Raw genomic sequence first — 15,314 nt, forward strand, 5'->3', positions numbered from 1 at the left:
CTGTGTAATTATTTCAACACTGCAACATGAAAAGAATTCCCATATTAGGTTCACAATTTGTCACGTCGCTGGACAGTTTATTTATTCTTGATATTGGTACGGGTATAGCCCCATCTTAACAATGGAAGGGCTTTGTGTTACAAGTGAATGATTAATATTCAAACTTTTCAACCAGTATGCAGTAGGCTGTTTCATGCAGGGTGTAATTTAACGTTCTTTAGGGCTCACCCTCGGGATGGGTTCTTCTTCTTGCGTCAGTTTCCTCCTCTCAGAGCTAGTGGTTGAGGAAATATGTTGCTACACTCTTTCTCTGTCCTCCTCATTAAGCAGCTGTTGTGCCGACGGTGAAACAACAGCATCAAATCTATGTAAATTGAACTGTTAAAAAAACGACACCACTTCTTACATCAACATTAAAAAGCAGCGTGTTTCCTTCATGGACTTAGGAAATGTTTTTTTTTTTTCTCTTTCTGGAACACAGTTGTTGCTTAATTAGCATCGGATATTTCTGGCATTGATTTTGCTGTTTCTCCCTTGGAAAGAACATTGGAATTCCAGACCAGTTTTAAATACAGGAAACTGGTTTTGATGTGAGTTTTTTGCCATGCCAAGCTCTTCAGAAAACTGGGCCCCAGTCTGGCACGGATTCAGGGTATTAGCCTTTGAAAGGACCCGTTTCGCAAGCCTGAATGCTCCAACTTACATTCTCCTTCAAGTCACATCTAATTCTGCTGTGGCTGTGGTAGCAGTGCTTCATTGAACTTTTTCTTACAGGAGCGGACAATAGCAGCCTGTGTCTAATTTCATTCCCCCAGCAGTGACCCATTGTTGTTTTCAGCACTGCAGGTCAGTGGACTTGCCTGGGAGGAGTAGTGTACATTTAAAGGTGCAGTTTCCCATGCTTCTCTAAAGGTTTTGTGAGCTGTTTTCTTAGTGCTAATATGTTTTTCAATATTAATTTTAGTAATGCTTGATGAAGTCCAATTGACCTTTTTGCAAATTAGCAATTAGCTAATGCATTCAGGTTGATGTTGGAGTCTGACATATTCTGTGTGCTATATTGAATATTCTCTGAAAAAAACCTTCTTGCAAGTAGGGAAATGTAGTGTCCTGTCCCTCACTTCTATACATAGTTAATCAGAGAAATGTGATCAGAAGTCCTTTTTTTACCTTCTTTTTGTCCAGTTTACTCTGTGAAACTCCCTGGAAGAGAAGGCAGGGCAAAGGAGCCTTTCTTAACGGACATGCAGCAGGTTGTGGATGAAGTGGTTAGTGCGCTGTTGCCAGACCTCAGAGAGAAGCCCTTTGCACTGTTTGGTCACAGGTATGGAAATAGCGCCGTACAGCAGCCATGAGTACTCTGTAAAGAGCACCGCGGAGTGTAGAGAAGTTCAGTGTGACCTACTGTGTGTTGCATTGGCACCAGATAAAACATCTAAAGCATGATGGCAAGGCAAAATGCGTTTTGATTTTTATTTTAAATAGTGTTATAAACTGGTTTTAAAACCTCACAACCAGGTTGAATGATCTTCACAGCAGTGTGCCAAGCATGATTTGTATAACATTGATGTTGGAAGTCAGCCACATGTGTGCAATGGTTTGCAGTGTAACAAAGCAAAACAATGCAAAGATTCCCATATCACCCATTAGAAATAAACAGGTAAGCGCTTGCGATTGACTTCAAAATGTTTCCTTCTCAGCTTTGGGGCTATGGCCAGTTTTGCTACAGCAGATCATCTGAAGAGAGTTCATGGTCTAGAGCCAGTGCATCTCTTTGTATCTGGTGCTTCAGCTCCACATGTAAGTATATGTCATATTTATACTTGGTTTTGGAATTGTTTCTGAAAGAGTCCATATACTGTAAATAGGTGCAGTTGGGTTGGTTTGTTGATGAAGTGTGGTATACACATATATCAGCACTTGAGAAGAGAATCATTGATATCCTCAATGAATTTTACTGCTGTTCTGACAGTGCTCCATCAGGCTTGTGCAGTCTGCCAGCAGTGGCTAGTTCACTGACCCCTCCCTTTGTGACAGAGGAGTGAGGTAAGGAACCTGCTGTGTAGACAGAACAGCAGGAAAGTAGCAGGCCCTGATCTTGTATCCTCTGCAATTTTAAAATGGTGTGCAGATGATTTTGCCTCGTTTTTTACTGATATTTGTAACTGGTCTCTTAAGCAGTGTAAAGTACCAGCTTTTTTAAGTCTGCCATCATAATTCCTGTACCTAAGAGATCCAATATCACCTGCCTGAATGATTACAGACCTGTTGCCTTAACTTCTGTAATAATGAAAATCTTTGAGCGCCTGATATGTAAATCCTTGTCTAAATTGGTTAGTTTAGATCCCTACTAGTTTCCATACAAATACTGTAGGTCCGTAGAAGATGCTGTCCCTAAGTCTTGCAGCACTTAGAAGCCCCTGCTACTTATGAATGGGTCCTCTTTGTGGATTATAGTTCACCCTTAAGGGGATGTTGCGGTTCTACAAAGCTGTGATAGAAAGTGTGCTTACCTTTTCAAGAACTGTGTGGTATGGCAACTCCACAGCTGAGCAGAGGAGTCAACTGGAGAGAATTGTGTGCTCAGCTTAAAAAACCATCGGCTGTGAGCTGACCTGCATCTCTGATCTATGAGACCCGCATTCAGCACAAAGGATTGAAAGACTTAGAACCATTAAGACCAAAACCTCTCGTTTCCTTAAATAAGACTTACTGTAAGACTGTCCGGATACTGAACAGCTTTCCAATTACACATTAGTACTTTATGATGACTATTGACAATGTAAACGGACTATAAGCCCCTTTCATGCATCAGTTATTTCATTTTAGTTTAATATTTTATGAGATTCTTTCTTGTTACCTTATGGTTTTATGTTATGTTGTGTTTAATGTTTAAAGTGTTTTAATGTCTTATTGTTTTACTGACAACTGACAGCACACTGAGGCAAATTCGTACAACTAAATTGGTATGGCAATAAATATTGAATCTTGAATAAGCCCAAGAAACCTGACAGGTACAAAAAGAGGCAATTCACTTTATATTGTATAATTTAATGAATGGATTAATTTAGAAAGTAGCACAAATAATAGAAGTTATGTATGTAAGCTGGGTCCTTAAGCTTTCAATTCAGCATATTGATCAATCATCATCCCTAAACAGCAAAGACGAGGACTGTGCACACTTCTGAGACATCCTGTGCCTGAGCCATCCATCATTCTTCACACAGTGACCCTTGCTGTGCCTGCTACTGTACAGTTAACATCAAATGGAGGGGTAATCAAGCTCTCCCTGAAAAACACTACAAGCTCAGTGGTGCCTGGCCAGTCTCAGAACTCATTATTACTTCTGACTGCAGCAAACCAAGGGTCTAAGCAAACGTGAAAGTTCTAATCCCAGCTGAGCCATTTGCCGTTATTTCTATTTGGCTGGCACTTGTATCCTTTTCATTCTGTGTTTTAAAGTGTCTAAAGTTTGTACTTATTTATACAGCTGGCTATTGTACTGATTTTAGTGAGCTACAGTACCTTGCACAAAGGTATAGTACCACATCTAAGACTTGAACCTACTGTACATCATTCCAGTTCTGATTACAGACTTCAGCCTGTATTCTTTGCAGGTTGACCTTTTGTTTCCCAGGACCAATTTAAAATGAGTTGCGAAACTGAAGTACTTTGAAAAATACTTTTGAATAATAAATCCCTCCTGAACTGTTCCTGTTGGAACAGTTCATAAGACCAGGAGATCAGCAATATCCACCACCAGTCCCATTTTATTAATTTTAAATTAGACCGTCAGTATCACAGGAAATATGTTGTTGTTCAAATGTTGGGTAGCTCAAATTATTCAGCTAAGAAAGAATTGGGGTAAAGGTAAGTAATAATATTGAGTAATAACTATCATTTTTTCATAAGACCTCTGGAGAATTGCTTTAAGCATTGAGACCACATTTTCAAACAGTCCAGGAGGTCCCTTAGAGATGACTGAAGTTAAGGCTTCTTGCTTTTGAAGCCCAAGTGGTTCATTTTAAGATGTTTTCTAAGATTGTTTAAGTCATAAGCAACCTAAAACCTGTGGAAATGTTCTATCTATTCAATTAAGCATCAAACAGAAGAAACTTTAATTAGAAGTGTGTTTGATCTGTTCCTCAGTTCTTTTGTAAAGTCAGATTTATAGTGGCCTGTAAAAATATTCACGGTTTTACACAGTATTCACATTTTGTGGCTTTAAAGCTTGCAGTGATGGCACTTTGAAGTACTGAATAATATTTATTATGCACAAAAAGAAATAAGTAGATAAAGCAGGAGTAAACAGAACATTTGAAGGAAAAAATGGAAAAATCCTGATCATATACTGTTAAATTCTATACCTTTCCTGTGACAAACCTCAAGTTAGGTGTACACAATTACCTTAACAAGGCCCACAATTAATTGAGTGGTCTCAGTCTATGTGCTATAACTGTTTCACATGTTTATACGCCTTTCTCTGTAAGAACCCACAGTGAATTGTAACCAATGATTAAATGATGATGACTGAGGAGCTTTCAAAACAGCTCAAAGATAAAGTTGTATAAGGCACAGGTTAGGAGGAGGGTATGAAAACATGTCAAATATCCTTTAATGTCTGCTTGAGCTTGGTGAAGTATTTCATTAATACACTGCCTACATCAGGCCCTCCAAACTGAGCAACTGGATAAGGAGGAAACTGACAGGAATGCAATCATTAAGTCTGCAGCAGCAGTTATACAGTACAGTGGCTAAGGTTGGAAAAAACGTCCATTTGGCCAACAATATCCCAGTCGCTTGTGTAGAACTGACCAACTTTGTAAAGTTGTGAAGGTGGTAAAAACCTTAGTACTTCGCTATGCTTTGCGTTGCAAAATCCCTCCCAAACCTAACAGTTCAAAAATAATTTCTTGAAAATATTATGCCACTAAATTATTTCAGACGATATAGAAGGGTTTTGTTACTGCACTTCAACAAAAGCAGCAGGGAGTGCTTTTCTCTAGCGTGAAGATGATCAGGCTACAGTCAACATCACAGTACAAAGTCTAGCCTTGACAGGGGTGTTCACTGTGTGAGAGTAGAAGAGCTGAGGTTTTAGAACAAATGCATTTTACAAGAAATTGTAAGTTGAAATGTGCAAATCTCTTAAAGCAACTCTTTCTTTAGTCAGAGGCCCGTCTGTGTGCTACAAAGAGGAGTGATCTTTCGGATGAAGAGTTTCTCAACTGGTTAACTTCTATTGGAGGAACGCCCCCAGAAATACTAACCAACCAAGAAGTTCTGAAGCTCTTTCTACCTGTCCTTAAAGCAGATCTCAGTGTTGTTGAGAACTATAGGTAATTTTCAATATAAACAGGCTGTGCGAAGGGAAGGCATTTATTTATCTTTTCATGGCAATTGCAGAGAGGGGAGACGAACTAAAAAATCTCAATTTATCTTCAAATACCATTCAGTAATAAGTGGGGGTCTGGATTTAATTATCTGTTTGATTGTTACCCTTTATCTGAGTTATAGGGAAAGAGGTTTTCAAACAGCCTTTTCATTTCCGCTCCTCCACTTTCCCTTTACAACTTCCTGACAGTTTTGTGTTTTTTTTGTGTGTGTGTGTTGGAGGGAGGTTTTTGTTTTAAAGTGGCAGCTTACATATAACTTAGGTGTTCTTCTTACATTTTCTGTTTAGTTTTGTGTGGTATTAAACATAAAGAATGATTATATAAAGACAATGATGGCAATAGACTTGTATGCAGTTGACTTCAAATGCATTCATATTCTAGTTACAGTGAAAGAGAAACTTGCAATAATAAATGAAAACATGAAATTTTCTAAGTTCAGTATTAGATCTCTCAGCAACAATACAATCCAAAAATTATATTTTTCTAAATGTATTGCCCTGCAAACATATTCAAAGATGTCCCATTTTGTTAAATTACCAATTATGACAGTGTATTTTCTTTTCAAATGAACACTTGTATTCGGAACTTGACTTCTCAAACTGTGGACTGTTATGGGTTAATGAAGTTAAATGTTGGCAAAAACTGCAAAGAAAAAATAAAAACTAAACTATGTTAATTGCATTAATATTCACTCCCCTTTGTCAACACTTGATGGATGCATCTTTGATGACAATTATAACTGAGTTTATAATTTGTAATAGTCTAGCTCTAGATAGGTCTAGATCATTAGGGTGGTGCAGTTTTTGCTCATTTTCTGCATACTTGCTCAATTTGTCTAGTTGGCTAGGGATCATTGATGAGGTTTTGTCTTGCCACAGATACTTCCTAGTGTATTCAAGTTAGGACTTTGACAGGGTCACTTAAACACTTCTCTGGGTCATCGTGCCAATGGAATCTTTCCTCTAAGATTTGCCAGTACTTTTCTCCATTCACTTTCCCCTCAATCATCCTTTAGCCATTATTTCAGAATAAATAGGAATAAATAGTTCCTAGTGAGAACAAGCAGCTCCAAAACAACATTATATTGTATCTTGGGGAGGCAAAAAATATTTATTGCTATTACAGACTGGTTTGATCGATTCTATCAAGAAAACAAAAATGTAATAAACGCTGAGCCTGTTGTGTGGATCATTTTGCCTACTTTTGAAATTGAGTTGCTTTCAGCTTCAGTAGTTCCTAGAATATCATAAACCTGTATAAACTTGATCATTTTAAAAGCCATCTAATGAGAAAAATATGTTTGTGGGATAAACTGTTTCACAGATACCCCAAGCCTGAAAGAAGTATTCTCTCTTGCCCTGTTACGTGTTTTGATGGGACTCAGGATATTCCACATGACCTCCAAGGTAAGAAACACATTTTTTTTGTTCTGGTATGCCTGCCAGAGTAAACTCTGCTCAGAGATGAGCAAATGTGACTGTTGGGTGCTTCGTTGGTTTTGCACTTTGGAATCTTGGCATCCAAAAGTCTTAGGGTGAACAGCAAGACCCAGAAAATCTGGCACACACAGTCTAGCTTTATAATCTGGCCTGTGTAAAGATGCCAGTCTCTTAGGCTGTATCCCAGTGGGGTCAGTATCAAGCTTGTGTAGCTCCTAGGAAACCACTTAACACAGTTAATGTAGGTCTAATTCTGTCTTACTGCACTACTGATCTCTACCTGTGAAACTTGCATTTCAGCCCTGAAGTTAGAAATCACCTAGATTTTGCATCAGGTGGATATTTATGGGTTTATTCTTTCCATCACTTAAATGTGATGTGCAAACATTCTTTTCAATGGGGATTGATATAGTGTGTGGTAATCATATACTTTATATAAAGGAACAACAGGTTTATTCCATGCTGAAAAGAGAAGAAGGGAAACACAACATTCCGGCTGTGGAGCCTTCTTCGGGTGTAAGGTGTAACCCAAAGAAGGCTCCACGGCCGAAACGTTGTGCTTTCTTTCTTCTCTTTTCAGCAAGGAATAAACCTATTACTTGTTCTGATTCACTGCATTGCTGCAATGGCAGTAGTGCTAGGGATGTTAAAGAGGTGTTAGCACAATAAGTACTAAGACATAATGGTCTAAAGTTCCATTTTTATGCACAGAAAGCTGTTCTTGGCAGGAAATGGCATTTATCCTTCTCTTGAACTTAAGTGCTCACACTAAGAGGCCCAGGGGGCAACAAACAATTTCACTAAAATGGCTTTAAGCGAAGATGTAAATACGGTCAATTAGTGTTTAAATGGGAGGTAAACATTTAGGAAATGAACACTTAAAATAAAGAGTGAGGCCTCTAAACATGATCCCTGCATCCCTGGATGTTTTTATAACTTTTGTAATTCCCACAATAAGAAACAAATTTGGTCTTATTAATGACGTTTCTACATTTCATCTGCTAATTAGAAATCACAAACTTGAATTAGCATTTGACTGTAGCAAGGCCTTTTAATAGCATTTTTTCTTGGTTTTCAAGGCTAAGATTTTGTTTTCAATGGCTGATTCTCTTTAACTGGTTAATTACTATTTAAACGTTTTCTTATTAATTATGCAAAATTGTGAATTTCAGTGATTATGGTAAAGTGCTGAAATATTAAAGTTTATGAAAAGATGTTTAGACTTACTTCAGAAAGAACTAATTGTTAACAGGAAAAAATATCCTGCTTTTTTTTACAGCATGGAAAGATATATCAAGTGGAGAATTCACAATAAAAATGCTCCCAGGATCTCATTTTTACTTAAAAGATCCAACCAATGAAAAGATTCTATTGGATTACATCACAAGACATCTAGAGACTGCTGAAATGGACTATATGAAATGATGCAATGTTCTGCCATAAAATCATGATCTACAGCATCTGCCAAATTCAGATGAACATCCTACAGACATTAGAAAAAATGTAGTTCATTTATATTCCAATCAACTAGTGTTCAAAAACAACATTTATTATTTGATCTCAATGTTAAGAGTATGACAATTCTTAATATAGTGTATATATTTGATTTAATGTCTGATATGGGTTATTTCAGTTCTCAAAGAAAGTATCCAGTTTTGATTCAATTTCATCTAGGAGCAGTTCTGAGAAGAAGTGATTGTTTTCAGCACTGTGAATCGTGCCGCAATGGAAACACTGGAAGTCCTCTGGCCAAGCCTGCCCTTTGACGGGATGATAGCTTTGGTTTAGTTTTTAAATTGTCATTTAAATAGCTATTTTGTGTCATCTTAATTTAATTATCAGACAAAGACCTTGTAAATTTTAAATCAATAAAAGGTTTATTAAGATTCAGTTGAATAAGAGGTTAAATATACAAAACAAACTGCTACATAAATGAATTGAACATAAACTAAAAATACTAAATATCCTCTACTGAAAATACCCTCTATGCTGTCTGCATTCTCAGGTGAGTGGAAGGACATCTTAGGTCCCTAAATAAAAAGGTAGTGATTGACTTCGGCTGGAGTGGTGGTCTTCACATCCCATATTTGTTGATTACGTCCTTTGCAAGAGCATTGTAAGCAGCCATGGCATCGTCTTTTGACATTCCTGTTGGGTAAGGAGTGAAACAAGGCTTTAAACGGGCTCTGTTGGGATCCGATCTTGGCTGAGCACAGAGCAGAGCTCCACCACACCATGAAGACTGGGTCCTCTGCAGGAGGAGAGAGCCGCACTGTCTCGAGTCACTTCTGTAACTCGCAACGCTGTTTTAATATTTGGGGGTTGGAAAGAATTGGCACTGATAAGAGCATTTCAAACCACAGTGAAAATAAAAAGTACACAGTAATGTGTAAAACCCCCCAATTACAGTACATCACAAAATAGACAATCTTTCCAGGGATGCGTAGTACCATAGTCCGCAACCAGCTTCATGTCTGCGTCTTCTCCCATCAACCACATTAATTACAGTCTAAGTAGACTAGAACACTTTGTAAAAACAAAAGCAGCCTGCATAAACCATTTTCCTGTGTTCATACAAAGACTACTGCACTATTACTTCTAATAGAGCATTAGAGAAATGTATTATATTGAAGGATCAATCTAGGTTCATTTATATTTTTCACTTTACCTTTTCTGGAATTCCAAGCTTCCCATTTGGCATCTGCTTTCGGGTTGAACAACCCAGGTTTATCTGAGAAGGAAATGGGATAAAAAATAACTCACTTACACGCAACTCCAATGTCAAAAGTTCTCCCAAAGAAAGATGGCCTAAAGGAGACCAGGCTTGTACCTATATGATTATCACCGACAGTAGCTTGTTTGTAAAGTCCGTACAGCTCAAGGAGCTCTTTATCCTCTGGCCTGGACTTCACCTTCTTCACATCTTCAGCCACCTTCTCAAAATCAGCCTGATAGAAAACAAGATAGTCAGAATGAAGGAGGTCTGGGCACTGCGCAAAATGAACCATCTCAAACTCGATCCCATCGACGTGTGGATTCCATACTTGTAAAGCAGCCGCCAAACATTTTAGTGTGAGGAACCGGACCACAGCGAGGTTAAGAAGACGACGCATACGCATATTTCAGAGAACAGACTGATGATTCCCTGTTTGTTCAGTTTTCCACAGTATCCTGCGACTTCACTCTTTGGTAATAAATACCAAATTCGATTTAAACTGCATGCTTTATGAGTGTCAATGTTTAAAGGTGAATTAGTGGATTATAAACATGCCTAACAAAAGAAAAACAAGGATATCAATTTACACTGAAAATAGTCTTAGATTCCATTATCAACGTGTCTTGATTAAAATAGCCACTTTTTACTGGCATTACAGAACACAGTTCAAGTGTGAAACGATATATGTCTATTAGATATTTAAAATAATGCATAATTATTGCCCGATGCCTACACACAATAGTTGATTCCTTAATATACGTTTTCTGGTCCATGCTACTATCCCTGTCCTAAGGGTTGAGGTGAGAAAGTATACAAATAGTACTCTGCAGTCCTGATTTCATTGATTGTACTAACTTTGCATTCTGTGCTATATAATCTTTGCTGTCTGCCCTGTCTTTCTCACACCTGAAGAGGGCTTCACAGCCGAAACGTTGTGTTTTCCCTCTTCTCTTTTCGGCATGGAATAAACCTATGACTTGTTCCTTTGCAGACTACAGACGCCGACGCAGCTACCCACCCTAACTTAGCATTATTCTTAGAAATATCTTAAGGTATTTCAACCAGCTTGCTCTCTGTTACATTAAAGTTGCAGTTGACATAAAAATACAACTAGTGTACTTGACATAGGTCTAGTTCTAACTACGAAAATCTGCATGAAAAATATAATATTGGTAAATTCTATTTTTTCCCCCCAATTAGTTTAAATTAGGTAACTAGAAAAACATTTCAATTGATAGTTTTATTTAAATTTAGTATTTTTTAATCATTGTGAGTCTTCTATTATTATTTTTGTAACAAATTAATTTCCCTGTGTAACTGGTTTAAAGTAATGCAGCTGTCGGATTTCTTTACAACTACCAGCACTACACTGCAAAAAGATTTCCAGAACACAAAGACGCATTGTTAGAAATCGCTAATGCCTGGAATTTGTAGTAACAATGGCTGTCTTACGGTTACCGTCCTTTCCCTACTTAAATCTTTGGGAAGAGGCAGTCTAAAGGTCGTTTATAACCTAACTGTGGCGTGAACGCTGTCTATTTATTTTAAAGGAAATGCTTCTATTAATTTTACCAAGATTGTGATTAGGTAAGTGATTATGACATTGCTGAACCACTAGCAATTCACAGTTCATCTACACACACAATACAAGTCTTCCGCGTTAACCAATTCTAAATGTGAAATTAGATACTCTAACTCTACTTTCAGGAATTTAAGAGACTTATTTCAATTACTCTTCTGATGTTTATTTTTTTTTTTACCCAGGCGAATTCACTTTCTGGTGTCGCCTTAATTTGACATTCATAAAATAATCCTTCACCATAAGTGTTCTACATATTGACACTGTATAATTACAAATTAAATGAGCGGATGGTTTAACCAAGTTAAAATGACATATTTGCTCCTCAAAGATTTAGTTACTCGATAGTTTACATGAACTGGTGCCTATTCGCGTACATGACGTTGGCGCTTTCAATCTGGAAGGAAAACTAAATATTAAAAAAAAATTGTAACACAGTACTATCTATGCAAAGCGGCATCTTGCAGTGAAATTCCTGCGGCGGCGGCGGTGAACTGTACAAGCAAATCAGCGAAAGATTTTAAAGTCCTCTGAAATAGGTGAAAAACAACAGTAAAACCGACATCCCATCACAAATCGTTACCAACAACAACAGTTGCCAACGAACGGAGGCTGTACATCAACAACAGTTTTGCAAAAACATTAGGCTCCCTAAATATGAATGAAATCGCGAATTATCGTCAATATCAGAACGTGCTATATAGACATGGATAAAAAGAGCAAAGGACGGTACCTTTGTTCGTATTATGTTAGTATCAGTATTTACCTGCAGAGACATTTTTGCGGACCGCAGCTCCTCTTTGATTAATTGCTTGAAGGATCCTGCAATCTCCCTTAATTATGCGCTTATATATTCCGCAGCCAGAGAGGGCCCTTCTCCGCAGCTGGGCAGGTAGCAGTGTCTGATTGGCTGTCGCTGTACACCGCATCCGAAATGACATCACCTCGCTGAATAAGCCTCTTTTCTCCAGGGTGATCTTTATTTTCAACCGCGTTCCCCTCCGTCTTGCCTCCCGGTGAATTCGTATTCGCCTGTAGGTTACTGAATGCAAACAGCAGACGTCGCTTCATGTAAAACTGTCAATATTGCCAACGCATGGACCTGAACGTGTAAACGAATAAATAGGTATGGGTTCGTGTTTTTTTGTCGCTATTAAAATAATCCCAATAATTAAAAAAAACCCTTAATACCTACGCCACAACACATTCACACGTTACAGTTAGCATAAAATATGCTGAGAATAACCACTGCCCCATAAATAACAATTATGCCACTTAAATTGGATGCATTCACACCCGAAGAAGGCTCCACAGCCGAAACGTTGTTTCTTTTCAGCATGGAATAAGCCTTTACTTGTTCCTTTACAATACATTATTAGTACTGTTGAAACTATGGTTTAGTGGTTTCCGTTTTCTTAAATACCCCTGTAGTAAAGACTTTCGTTACTTCCGCGATAAAAAATTAGGCAATACAGTGAATATTCCGAACCCACACCACTTTTACTACAGCTACACAGGGAAATTAATTTGTTCCAATAATAATAATAATAATAATAATAATAATAATAATAATAATAGAAGACCCACAAAAATTAAAAAGTGCATACTACATTTAAATGAAACTCAACCCATTCAGATATGTTTTCCGTTACCTAATATAAATTAATTGAGATTAGAATCAATGATTGGCGTGGGGGTCGCGGTTGGGCTTGACGGGGCGTCTACTGTAGTTGATCGAAATGTTCCCAACGTGCGTGTACCTTTTTGACCCCATCGGCTGTAAAACGTCCCCCACAGTTGTCCGGGAACAGGAGCACTGCTGCAGGTGCGGTGTGGAAATACGGCGCGGTCTCCAGCAGGTCTGGCTTTCTCAGCACTGCAGAGCAAGTTTCGTGCGAGAACCAGGCGAGATAGCTGTAGCTCTCCGCTGTGACTGCGTTAACACACAATAATTAGATACTGTTAATCTGAAGTGAGTTTCCTCACCTCTGATTTGTTTTGAAAACAAAGTCTGCTGTTAAAAAAATGCATACATGGCTTTTTAGGACACCCTATCATTTTGCGGACAAACGGTAAAGCACAGGAGAACAATAAAGTTATTCAAACCAAAACAATATGGCTGCGCCCTTGATGTAGGCGTGTATGTGTTCGCTGCTGTAATTTTTATTCGCGTAGGAGCGTGTAAGTAAACTGTTTTCATTTTCTAAGTGTTTATTTGTTTGTCTTTACCAATCTGTTTGATAACATCAGCGTTAGGGGGTTAAATTTATTTCTTTCAAATCAGTAAGAAAACTATCAAACCAGAAACGGCTCTGCATCACAGTGTTGATATCCGGCCTAAGGGATTTCAGACGCATCTTTTGAGCTTGGCAAAGATCAGGTTCACCTTAAAATTCCGTGAGGTTCATTGAGAGTCACTATTTTCTTCACGATATCGTGTCTTGATATTTTATGAGAAATGCATAAAGTAAAGTAAAATATCCCTACGTATCTTCGTTAGTAAATTACGTTTGGGGACTGATATCAGTAAGTAGTCGTGTAGTTTACATTTTTAAACTGAAGTGGTTGTAACTAGTAACTTACATGAGTGTCCTTTACGACTGTTAAGAAGTGGATAGCTGTGAACAAGTTTAGAATCGTGTAAAACCTGCGCTCAATAATACTGCAGTTCACGCCTGTCACATGTTTTTAATCCGAAAATGTTTTATTTTTAGAAAAATTAGAGTGCTCTAGCTTGCGATTTTGAGCAAATGCTGTGGCCAGTCCTCTCATCGCAAACAACAATACAAGGAAAATAAATGATTATACTTGATTCTTTTATATAACAGTTTAAAAGAGAGGGAGTTATGGGCATCAGTCAGCTGCTCTTACACTGTTCTGTTTCCTTTGATTTTTTTTAGCATTTCCTGACGAGTTAACAATGTCGACATCAGGCAAAGGAATACGTAAGAAAAAACCCGTCCCTGCTAAAACCTCTCTCAATAACCCTTACACCTTGCAATGGAGCCCGCTGGGGGGAGAAGACATGCATTTTGTTCTGCAAGTCCTGCAGGAGAAGTTCAAGAAGCTTGGCCTGCAGAAGAAAGAGGAGGCTAGGAAGATACGGAAGTGGCGCAAAAAAAAGCCAAAGCCCAGTACCGAAACGCCCGTCACCGAGCCTCCCCCGAAAGCAGAGGGAGAGATTGCCGGTCCTCCAGATTTTAAGCCGCAAGGATGGACTGATCCTGCTCTTAGACAACAGCTGGCAATAGGCATCAATGAAGTAACCAGGGCCTTGGAGAGGAATGAGCTTTGCTTGGTGCTGGTTTGCAAGTCTGCCAAGCCCAACCACATGACCAATCACCTGATTCCACTCAGCGAGACCAGGGCAGTGCCAGCTTGTCAGGTGCCCCGTCTCAGCGAGAACATAGCTTCCCTTCTAGGCCTGAAGTGCATCCTTGCCCTGGGCTTCAAGAGGAACTCGGAGACCTTTGGAGATGAAGTCAGAGCCATAACTCCAAAAGTACCTCCGTTCCAGGTGTCGTGGATTCCAGCTCGAGCCGAGACGAAGGCTGCCGCAGAGCAGTCCGCCTCAGGGGAGCGCGCAGAGAGTGAGCCCGCCACCAGCCGGAAACGGAAGGTCGACGCGTGCAGCCCAGAGGTGGAGGAGCAGCTTGGGACCACTACGCTGGCATCCCTACAACCTCTTAAAATAAGAAAAGTGATTCCGAATCCTAACAAGACTCGCAAGCCGAAGCGGAAAACCAGTCAGAAGCTAAAGGGCTAGAAGTGAGCTTTTGGGGCATTATTGTCCAAATTCAGGCTGAATGCTAATGTGTGCCATGTTTGGAACAAGTGTAAAAGCCGGTGATTTCCGAGTTAAGAATGAAACAGAGGAGACCCCGATTGAGGAAACTACTTTGGCAGCTGCAAACAGGAGCAAAAAGATTTCAGTGTTGTTTACAAGACTTCAAATTTTAGACTTATCTCAAATAATATTTTACTGCTTTCTGTTGGCCATTGGGTAAACATAGTGGGCAGCTCTGTTCCTTGGGTATCTTGTTAGATGTTTAGATAGGGAATGCACCATCCGACAAAAGCTGCAGTGTAGGTTGTGTATGTTATTCCTTTACATGTACATAACTCTACATTTGACGCTTCTTCTCTGTATGCAGGGCAGCTTTTTACAGCAGTTTAGTTTGAAA

The 15,314-nt window shown here is 38.9% G+C and overlaps 3 protein-coding genes across 5 annotated transcripts in view; 2 read left to right on the top strand and 1 right to left on the bottom strand.

The window, feature by feature from the left end:
- olah (oleoyl-ACP hydrolase) overlaps positions 1-8,721 on the top strand; it is a 12,168-nt gene extending 3,447 nt beyond the window's left edge. For 2 of the 3 annotated variants that reach the window (XM_088928468.1, XM_088928469.1), the window contains exons 3-7: positions 1,186-1,324; positions 1,701-1,800; positions 5,170-5,339; positions 6,720-6,802; positions 8,115-8,721. In XM_088928468.1, coding sequence (XP_088784594.1) covers positions 1,186-1,324; positions 1,701-1,800; positions 5,170-5,339; positions 6,720-6,802; positions 8,115-8,260 — 638 coding nt within the window. In that variant the 3' untranslated portion in view covers positions 8,261-8,721. Of the gene's footprint in view, positions 1-1,185; positions 1,325-1,700; positions 1,801-3,160; positions 3,275-5,169; positions 5,340-6,719; positions 6,803-8,114 lie in introns of all 3 variants that reach the window. The other variant, XM_088928470.1, reaches the window with a different exon arrangement.
- On the bottom strand, positions 8,690-12,172 carry acbd7 (acyl-CoA binding domain containing 7). The gene is made up of 4 exons (XM_088928471.1): positions 11,897-12,172; positions 9,666-9,783; positions 9,504-9,566; positions 8,690-8,983 (listed from the first exon to the last, which is right to left on the bottom strand). The coding sequence occupies exons 1-4, from the start codon at positions 11,906-11,908 to the stop codon at positions 8,910-8,912; spliced, it is 267 nt and encodes an 88-aa protein (XP_088784597.1). The 5' UTR covers positions 11,909-12,172; the 3' UTR covers positions 8,690-8,909.
- Positions 12,173-13,252: 1,080 nt separating this feature from the next.
- Positions 13,253-15,023, top strand: rpp38 (ribonuclease P/MRP 38 subunit). Its single transcript, XM_088929576.1, has 2 exons — positions 13,253-13,311; positions 14,031-15,023. Exon 2 carries the CDS (start codon positions 14,051-14,053, stop codon positions 14,894-14,896), a length of 846 nt encoding a protein of 281 aa, XP_088785702.1. The 5' UTR covers positions 13,253-13,311; positions 14,031-14,050; the 3' UTR covers positions 14,897-15,023.
- Positions 15,024-15,314: the final 291 nt, after the last annotated feature.

Source organism: Atractosteus spatula, chromosome 12 (genome assembly GCF_055471065.1).
Source record: "Atractosteus spatula isolate fAtrSpa1 chromosome 12, fAtrSpa1.hap1, whole genome shotgun sequence".
Lineage (NCBI taxonomy): Eukaryota > Metazoa > Chordata > Actinopteri > Semionotiformes > Lepisosteidae > Atractosteus > Atractosteus spatula.